The 10622-nt window shown below is 39.3% G+C and overlaps 1 protein-coding gene across 1 annotated transcript in view; it reads left to right on the top strand.

The window, feature by feature from the left end:
- The first annotated feature begins 2105 nt into the window (after nt 1-2105).
- LOC111838069 (beta-arrestin-1-like) overlaps nt 2106-10622 on the top strand; it is a 31724-nt gene continuing 23207 nt past the window's right edge. Inside the window, exon 1 of the mRNA XM_023800652.2 lies at nt 2106-2600. Coding sequence (XP_023656420.1) covers nt 2281-2600 — 320 coding nt within the window. The 5' untranslated portion in view covers nt 2106-2280. The remainder of the gene's footprint in view (nt 2601-10622) is intronic.

Here is a 10622-nt window from a genome sequence, read left to right as displayed (position 1 = left end):
ATTTTTACCGTCCATGTTATTGATATGCCTGACTGCAACTCAACATACTGACATCTTTTAACGCCATGAAAAGGGCCATTAACATATCTAAGAGGCCGAAGTCCATTTATTCCACAGTGCCCCTCCAGGCAGAAAAAGCTTATAGTTGTATGATTTCCAGTTCTGCACATATTAAACTTGTGTACTATGTCTTTTTTTCTCAACTGAGAGACTGATGGAGAGTGTTTTTGGACGACTTAAGATCACCCTGACCTTCTTTTAAGTGTAGGCGAGGAAGCCAGGAATTGGGAGATCGCATGAAGCCATTACTTATGATAGTGTGGCAATGCCGCAACATCAATCATTGCGGAAATACAACAGTCAATTAAATGTATCATTTCTTGTTGCAATTTTTTATTTTTTACTTTCTCGGAGATTAAACGTTTTTTTTATTGTGGTTCTTCTCGTGGCTAAATAATGTTTGTTGTTATGTTTTCTAACTGCCTGTCCTGGTAAGGGTTGCAGGATAAGGTTGACTGTAAATTTCAAAACATGTTTCAGAAAATTCCCCAAATTCTCAGGTTTTGAAAATGCAAATATTTGAATATTATATTCTCAACTTCTTGTAATCATCCATTTTTGCTATGAGGGAAAATGTGCATTTATTTGTTATAGAAAAAATGTCTGCTTGGCATTCCAGTCTCTGTTGCATATAGACCTTGCTTGGGCTCTTTTGATTTTCTTACTAAATGAAAGTAAAAGAAGGAATTGTCTGAGCATTTCCTTATTGACAATGCTGTTAATTAGTTCTTTTAAAAATTTTGCCTAAGAAATTCAGCCTGGGTACAATCGATCCCAGGCTTAAAGGAATTTTTACAGGACGTGTGGTTTTGTATCTGTTGTCACTTAAGGAAAGTGATGATGACCTAACTAAGCCTAATTCATCTGCTTAATGCCCATGAGAGATTAAAACATCACGCCATGCATCACATGCTCCTATGTAAATGAAGGAATTATACTTGCATTCTGCTGATGCCCAGCATTTCAGACATATTGGATTGTTTCCATAAAACAACTGGCTGCTCCTCCCACAATGAATAATTAATGTACCCTTTGCCATTTTGAAAAATGTGGTCAAATAAAACATTTTATGGGCAAAGCATTTCAGATATTTATTTTGGCATGCCATTTAGTGGAAGACAGAGCAGTTTATACAATTATAAATGTTAATCTCTTTTCAATACGCTACAGAGGTGCAGTTGTTGATTTTGATAGTTTTGTCCGCAGCTTTGTAAGCAGGCTGAATGATTTCCTTGTTCACAAAACCAGCAGATCGATTTTAGATAGTGAAGCATAATTAATAATAACCTATAATGCAATAGGAAAGCGTAGTGGACAAGATGACAGGTAAGTGAAATGTGTAATTTTAATAATATTTTGGACATAATTTAATAACACTTTACTTGAGGCGGCACAAATAATGTAGTATTATGCTATTACTTATGTATTAACCGCAAACTAAGTCTTAGTTACACACTGATCTCATGTTAATTCATCATTAGTTATTATATTTATTACTATATACCTGTTAATTCTTAAAATCCTTTGTGAACTACTTAGGGAACAAGTAATGAATAACACAAACACTGATGTCATGTTAATTCATCATTAATGAATCGTGATGCATTTTTTTTAACCCAAGCACTTTATTTGTTACTACATCTATTAATTCTGTAAATATTTGTGAACTACTGAAGCAACCACTAAGCAACTAATGAAGGAAGAAGTAATGAACAATACAAGAAATACTGATCTAATGTTTGTCTATCATTAATGAACCCTGAAGCATCTTATCTCAAGTAGCCACTATATTTGTTCATGATTTGTACTTCAGCAGTAGCTCAGTTACTAAGTATTTGTGCCCCCTCAGGTAAAGTGTTGGCCATAATTCTAACACATGCTGATGAATAGACAAATGATTTTCCCCCTTGTAATGTAATGTTGTAATGTAATATTAGACAATGCTGAAGAGAGTTCAAAAGCTTCCCTATCTGCCAGAGCAGGTATAAGCGTACTACGGCACGCTCATGCACGTGCGGATCGGGAGAGAGAGAGAGGGAGAGAAGTGAAACTGCAGAGCCATGGTGCAGGATGGATAAAAGATTCTTATTAAGAGTGATCGCTAAGATTTCTCATCCTCACCGAGGGTTTTAAATCTCCTGGTCTGGATTTACAATACAATTCATCAGTCCTACAACAGGCACATTGAAAACGGAGGTGGGGGAGGGGGGCGGTCTGAGAATGAGTGTGAGAATCACCTGTCCCATTGAGTGTGTGTTTCTGTCCGGGCGTGGGTGCCCACAGCGCGCGCGTCTGCTCGAAGCGCCATTAGGGATGCCGTTTAATTTGATTCAACAGGAAGGAAGAGGGTCAGAATGCACAAGAGCAGGCAGATGTGCCAGAGCAGCTACTGCGCTCAGTGCACTTCCTCAGCCTGTGCGGCTGCATGACGAAGATCTCCCTCCCACGCATCTCCGTGCATTAGCGCTCCAGTTCCCCGTGGCACGGAAGCCTGGGCTCAGCGGCACGCCGATCCTCACGATGGGTGACAAAGGCACAAGGTAAGCTGGCGGATTTTTCCTTGCTGCGAAACGGACGCGGTCGTTTCCTTCAGGTACTAATGTTACTCTGAAGCCAGTGTTGATTGTGGATGCTGTATTGTAACAGATGGTAATGCATCTCTGCGGTAATATCTTTTTTTTTTTTTTTTTTTGCCAAGGTGTGAAATTTCTGCAAGAGCTTTAGTTTTAGGGAACCTGCTGCGTTTTTGTGCTATTACTTCGGCAGAACAATTCCTGTATGTCAGCCACAGCGATAGCACACTCCCCAGCACCGAGGCACTCTGCCCCCACAAAGGTGCGGCCCATTACGCTGAATTACAGGCATGTCAATATTTATTAGTGTCTAGATTTGCTGCTTAAGGGGAGTTTGGGTCATATAACTGCTAAGTACGGCATCACCACTGGCTTCTTGTTTTTCATGCTTAGCAGCAGGAAAGTTAACAAAAAATTTTAATGGTCTCGCTTCTGCCATTTGTAAAGTACTGATATCAGGTTCCCCTAAATGTAAGTCATGAGCTGTATTGCTGATAAATGACAGGAGGACAGAAATGAACAGTGGGATTGCCTGGGACACTGGTGGTTTCCTATATGCTTCTTCCGGATATTCCGGGTTCCAGCGCCCTGCTCACGGCATTCCTGCCTTGCCTCGTGCCCTGTGTTTCCAAGGATGGGAACTAAGCTCGTCATAATTAGATAAAGATAACACACAAACACTTGGATGGAAGGACACTTTCTATGTTGTGTCCCTATAGTCATACACCTTCAGAGATGAAGTAAGGAGTGTTTCTCAGAATTCCTGTTGGAGGAGCATTTAAAATTTTGCCGAGGAAGTGAGAAGTGAAAAATCCTTGGAAACCTACTGGGACAGCCTCCTCTCTGGGGAGACCATTTTAATTAGTTTGCTTTGACTATCCACAAATACACACAGTCACAAACACAGGGGTGTTCCTGTGAGTAAATTTGTACATTGTCAGCTTCAGTTAAATAGAAATGTACATTATTAATGGTGTGGGGTGCAGCCCTCTCTAAGACAAATTATCCAGTCCGGCTGTGATTTAAAAAAAAATGTCATTGCATGGTCCTCATTTGGGGACATTTCATGCACCACCCAAACTGTCACCATTACGAGTTTGTTTCCTTGGTGCAATCAGATTTCCCCATGGTGGGCTTCTCATATACAATCTGAATTAGCCTCAGTTTTTATAAATGTCACAAAGCATAGAGAAATGTTCTGTGCTGCCTAAATTGATCAATATTTACATTTTACAACAGAAATATAACAAGCTGCATGACATCCCTTCGACTGCAGAAAAATGGGGTTTTGAAAACTTCTGTAAACATTGTATTTTTTGTATTTCAATTTTATTAATTTTAATGTTTTAAAATAGCATTAGGACCATTGCAGTGGTCAGCACAGTTATCTGGGCTCAATCCAATGTAACATCCTTTGGATTATTTAAATAGCCTTTTTTCGGAGTGTGTCAAAAAAATAAATCAGCTTAAAAAATAAAAGTTAAAAAAAAAGATTAGTAGAAGTAGAAGCAATGCAGAATTATCAGGGAAAGGAAAGGAAATATGGTGTAGATTGTACTAATGTACTAATCTTTACTTCCATGTCATAGAATCTACACATTCCTTGATTACTGTCACATATTTAAGTTACACTCATTACTGCCATTCAGAGCTAAACCGTAAAGGATGATAATAATAAATAATAATAAGTAACTACACACAGTACTGTACTGTAGTTGAGCCGACGAACAGCTGAAGCCGCGCAATGTTTTCAGGAGCATCACATCACATGGTAGTGGGTGCGTCCGTTATTACTAACCATTGTATTTAACTAAAATTTTCAATATAATAGGCATTCATAGCTATGAGTTGTCCCTAAGTCAGATGTTCTTAATCCAGGGACTGCCTATGTGTAGCATTGAACAGTAAACATAATGACACACTTTCTGTTCATTTGACATGTGACTGCAGTTTTTAAGAGAACCCCATTCATGAAGTCCCGTGAGCTAGAGGCTAATTAGCCTTCCTCAGTGACTCTGCTCTGGGACTGTGCTCTCTCAGCATACTGTAGCACCGCAGCGCCCTTGTAAGACACATTCAATGAGAGCTGTTATTTAATTTCCCGCTGAGATTAGAGACCAGTGCTGTTTGACTCTTATGAGTGTAACGTAACTCTTATGAGTGTAACATGTAATGGCAGAAAGAAATTAAGATAAACCAGGAAGCGTTTTCAAGCTAAGCCATGGAAACTAAAATGAAAAAATCTGTTATGCAAGTCAAAAGAATTTATCTGATAGTAATGAGTATTTTAGGTGATGTAAATCTTTGAGTAGGTGTTTGCGCTTTTGTGAAATAGTCCCTGCTTCTCTGCTTTTATCTCACTTGTATTTTCTTAGCAGTGTACACAATTCTTTCCACAACACAGTGCCCTTTGTTTAGGGTATAAACATTATTCTACACCCCTATTGGCTAATTCAGATGCTGTTTCATATGACATCTGTGCTATACCCACGACACTTCTTGGTAGCTTTTTGAGGTTATTAAACTGTAATTTTTTGTAAGGGATGCAGATGACAGAAGTCTTCAGAATTAGGTGTCATCTTGCTGTCATATTCTGAGGCATGGCAGTACCTTTTATAGGACTAATTTTTGTATGCCACAAATATTCAGAAGACTTCAAGAGTGTAACGTAGTATATAAAGTAGTAGAGTATTTTACTTTCAAAAGAAAATATATGATTCCCATGTAGAGAGAGAGAGTGTGTCTATTTCCAGAAGCAGACACCAGATATTGACAGACATGATGGGCACTACTAGAGCCAAAATATGTCTAGCAATGATGTTTTCAGAATTTGAGAAGCTGACTCATTTTTCAGCCTCAAATGAGACCATGATCCTTAAGTATTTTCATACTCAACGTGATTAACATCAGTCTGATACTTTGAGGTGAATAGTGAAATTTTATGTGATCTAGTGTGCCTCAACTCTGTTAACATTAGAAGAACCAGGCAAACAGCATCAGCTTGTTGAATTTTTTAAGCCTAATAAAAACTTTTGTTTTCTATTAAAAAAAAATCTAGATCGCATTTTCAAGCTGCTGTATATGTTGTTAGAAGTGGGATTCATGATTAGCGAAGGCTCGTTAGACATGTAGTACCATGAAATGTATGGATAAGGCAGCTTGTGGGGAATGATACGGAGATTTCATCGACACCACAAGATGCTGACGTGGAGCATCATGAGATTTTAATGTCTTCTACTCCAGTAATGTGAGAGAACTGGAGGGAGCTGGACCAACTGAGTGTAATTTTGGAGCTGAGGGAGGTAATGAAAGTTATGATGGAGGGGGGATAAGGAGATAGTGGAGAAGCAAGAGCAGAGATGGAGAGAGATGGAACTGTTACACATATTCAAAATGGCAACAATGGCACCCAGGAGCATTAAGAGTGAGTATTGATTATTATCAGCTACCTCAGCAGAAGCAAGAAGCTTTTCAGCTGTTAGTAAGAGCACCAGTGCTGTGACAATCCAGCAGACATATGATGTGTTTGCTACCAGAAACACAGCAGGAACTGTGTGACTACAAGCAGTTGGTGCCATCACTAACCGATGACTCTGGACCTTCAACTACTACAGCTGGCAATGGTCAGAAGGACTACAGAGAGTTGTTAGTGGCCACCAGAGCAACGAGCAGTGTGTGGGATGGGCCAGCTGAAAGTGATGGAGCTTACACAGCCATGGATACAAATTACATACATGACATGTCAATATCTCAAGCAAGTCAATTTGGAAAACCACTAAATAAATGAAGCTAACTTGGATGGCAAGGAGAAGGTACAGGTCTGCCAAAGGAAACGCCCCAGGAGCTGAATGTCTGAGTGTGCAGGTGAAGATGCAGATCTCATTACAGTGCTGGCAGTCACTGGCACTCGAGTACTAGTGTTGGCAGCCGCTTCTTGCTCAGTGGGCGTTGTGCTGAGTCTGACAGACGTGCCAGAGTGGATTTATGAGTCCAATCTTGCTGAAGTTTTTCCCTTGGGGTGACACACACAGGCTCACAGGTACCAGCAGCCTTACCGTTAAAACCTGGGCAGTCCTCTAGTGCAGTGTCTCTCAACCCAGTCCTTGGGGTCCCCCAGAAGGTCTGCATTTTTGCTTCCTCCCAGCTCCTTGCCAGACAGTCTATATTTTTGCTCCCCGGTAAGGTGGTTGGAGGGAGCAAAAATGTGGACTGTCTGGGGCTCCCTGAGGACCAGATTGGGAAACGCTGCTCTAGTGTAGCTGAGTTGCTATCTTTCATCATGCTGGGGGCAACTCTGTTTCTGACTTAATCCTTCAGATTTGTGACAAGTCCCGTAAGATGGCCAGAATTACTCAGCATGTCTGTACTTCAGTGTTGGTTGACATTAGCAACATGTAAACATTGATTCAGTCTAAACTAATTGAGGGCATTAATATAAGGGGGGCAAGACCTTGCGTTCAGGGTGATGTAAAAATATCACAGACAGGTTAACTGCTGAAGCGACAGTAACCAGTCAAGAGTATGGATTTCTTGTGCATGTTGATGTGATTGCAGACCCCCATAGGATTCTGGGTTAAGCTTTTATTTTGTTACAGTTACTACTTCTGCTAGCTCAGAGATTTTCACTGCTTACAATCGGCAAAAGAAGGATTCAGTGACTGTGTTCATAATGCAGAGCTTCCTACTGCAAACCTTGAGATGGATAAATGTTATAAGGGGAAAGTTAACAAATCATGCAGAGAGCAGAATGTTGTGGAGCCCAGCAAAAATTAGAGGACTATTTATCTGGGCGAAAGTTTACTGCAGGACATGTCAAAGTTAATAAACCGTAATAAATGCAATAATGTTGTTTTACATGACATATCATTAATATAACTAAAGTATAAACATAGAACTCCAGGTACAAATAATATCCGCAAAAATGGCCTAACCCCGCTGATCGTTTTACAAGCCGACACCACACACATTCGGTTTGTGTGAAACACCACACACAATCACTTTGCAAAATTTATGCCATTTTTATTTTTATTGCCTGTTTTATGACATTCTACAATTCACTCAGCATTCATGCAGTATTTTCTGGTCGGAGATCGATCTGTATATACATAATTTGCAAAACGAGAATAAGCAAAAAAAAAACAAAAACTCATAATTAAGTTACACTAACTAATATAGTGACTGGGGAATGGAAACTGGTATTAGAAAAAGACTTTAATCTGTGATGGACGTGGCAAGTTCTTTGAACAGCTCTTAGGTACAAAACATTAAAGGGGTGCACAAGATCGAGTGAGCGAAAAAAATGAGAAGAAATACGATCTGGTTGCATTCTGTGACATTACAGTTATTTACACTAGTAATATTTCACTACTTGTAAAACAGACGTGGGATTGTTTGTTAGCAGCCAGATACTCTGTGCTACTATAATATTTTGGTATCGCTTTACATTAACTGCACCTTCATATTGCATTCATAGAACATTCAGTGCACCTTCATAATGCCTTCATAATGCATTCATAGAACATTCATAAGCAGTATGTAAGTATACCTTAACATCCTAACGTACCTTAGCTTTAATAAACATTGTTAACATACTGTATAATATTTGTTATTAAACATTATAATCATATAATATTTATTATTTATGCATATTAAATCTGTTAAGGTACGTTAGAATGTTTATAGGTATACTTACATGCTGCTCATGAATGTTCTATGAATGCATTATGAAGCTGCAGTAAATGTAAAGCGATACCAATGTTTTTAATATAAATTAACTCTCAGCAGAATCTGGGCGGCAGAACACCCAAAGCTGGCTCTGGGTGAATAAAAAGTGATTAAGTTAAATGTATTCATGTGTCTAATAGCCCAGATGTCCTCATTTGCATTTCTGGTTAAATGAAGTGATAAAGGAAATGATGTATCCCACTCATCAGATCTAGTATAATATCAAAATCACGTCCAACAATAATCACAGATAACAGGCATGTTACCATCCATCCATCCATCCATCATCTGCCGCTTGTCCGGGGTTCGGGTCGCGGGGGCAGCAGCTTCAGGAGAGGCACCCAGACCTCCCTCTCCCCAGCTACCTCTACCAGCTCCTCGGGGGGGACACCGAGGTGTTCCCAGGCCAGCCGAGAGATATAATCCCTCCAGCGAGTCCTGGGCCTGCCCCGGGGCCTCCTCCCTGTAGGACATGCACGGAAAACCTCTTCGGGTAGCCGCCCAGGAGGTCATGAGGCATGTTACCTTAAAAATCCATTCGTTCACTTTCTCTACCGTTTGTCCTATTCAGGGTCGCAGGGTATATACAGTAGAGCCTATAGGCAGGGAATAACCCAGGGTGGGGATCTTAATACACAAACATCATATAAATAAATAAAATTTAGGGTGATCACAATTAAGTTAATCCTGATTTATTATAAAAACTGGCACAGAGGAGTCTTCCTTCTGCCATAACCAATTTTCCTCCCTTATTCATTAGTGAATCAGCTTCAAAGGGGGATTCTGTTGTTTATTAATAAAGCAATACCACGTCATTCCTCAGCCCCCGCTATAATGGACTCGCATATAACGGAATATCGTCTATAACGGACGAGGTCCGCTGGTCCCGGTGATATCCAGTGCAGATACGTGGTCGGGATTTTTAATAGTCACGCATGCATCTGGTCAGGTGAAGTTGGATTACTACATATACAATATAATAATCTATACCACAAGTGTGTCTGCTGGGGTGTGGCATGAGTAAATGGTGTCCTGTAGTTGTGTTCTGAGCAATCAGCAACTCTGGATATAACGGACTGTTTTGCCAGGTCCCTTAAAGTCCGTTATAACGGGATTGTACTGTACATACCCTGCCCTCTCTCCAAATGAGGGACTTAGAACAAACAAATTTTTAAGCATACTGTGTACTTCTGCCTGGTGTATTTCATCTTTCATAAAACACATCATAGGTGTTATAAAAGGCATGAAGGATGACTGAAAATCGACTCATTTCATTATCGTGCGAATGTTAATTATTAATCTGCAGAAACCTTTAAAGAAGCAGAGCACAGTAAGAGCTCAGCAGCCTCTCTTCATTTCCAGACGCCCTGCAGATCACGGTCATTCAAGATCCTTACACAGGCCCCCCAACACAAACTTAATAAAACCTCAGATTCACCTTCCAGGAAGCTTCTCATTGTCGTAATACTTCCAATTTCGCAATTGCATTGGTATGCCTTTTTGTCTAATTACCGGCGGTTTGTTATTGCTTGGAATGCTCAGAATCACAAGATTCCAACTCTGTATTGTGAATTGTTGCTCTTTGAATAAAGTCTGTTGTCTTCCTTTTTCAGTTATTTAGAGTTAGCATTTTTTAGCTTGGAAATGTTTTTACATGATTTCATCTACATGAATTTGGATAATAGGCATTCTAGAAATTATCGAAAGTTTAGCTCAGCAAAGTGGCATTACACCTTGACCAAAGTGAACTCTGTTCAGTCCAGTGAATATTTTTATTGTAACAACAATGATCATCATTTATACACGATGGTTTAAGCCCAATAAGAAAATTATTATATGTAAATGTTGGATCTACCTTTTGTTCATTATAACCCACTAAAATAACTAGCTATACCAAATAAGACATCTAACTTCCACTCTGCTCTTTAAACATTCCATTTCCTCATATTCCATTTCCTTATGCTTGGTGATTTACTTCATGTTTATTTCACGTTCTGGCACTGCTACAATAAAAAAAGCAGATATGCTTTGTAACAAATAATTTGTATAACTGAGAATGAAAGGCAGTTCTGGAAAAATCAAAAGTACTTCAGTGTACCCAAACTTGCTTGTAAAATTTTGATTGTAATGTGTGTATGAATGAAAATGGACTTGAATTAAGTGGTATTTAGTATAGTTTAAGACCATTGCTCAGTACATTTGTTATGCTTATACTCATATTTCTTTGTCTTTCATAAGGTTTATTTTATAACATTTGAATAATTA

The sequence above is a fragment of the Paramormyrops kingsleyae genome, chromosome 18 (assembly GCF_048594095.1).
Source record: "Paramormyrops kingsleyae isolate MSU_618 chromosome 18, PKINGS_0.4, whole genome shotgun sequence".
Taxonomy (NCBI): domain Eukaryota; kingdom Metazoa; phylum Chordata; class Actinopteri; order Osteoglossiformes; family Mormyridae; genus Paramormyrops; species Paramormyrops kingsleyae.
The sequence above is the reverse complement of the archived record's forward strand: the minus strand, read 5'-3'. Positions and strand labels throughout refer to the sequence as shown.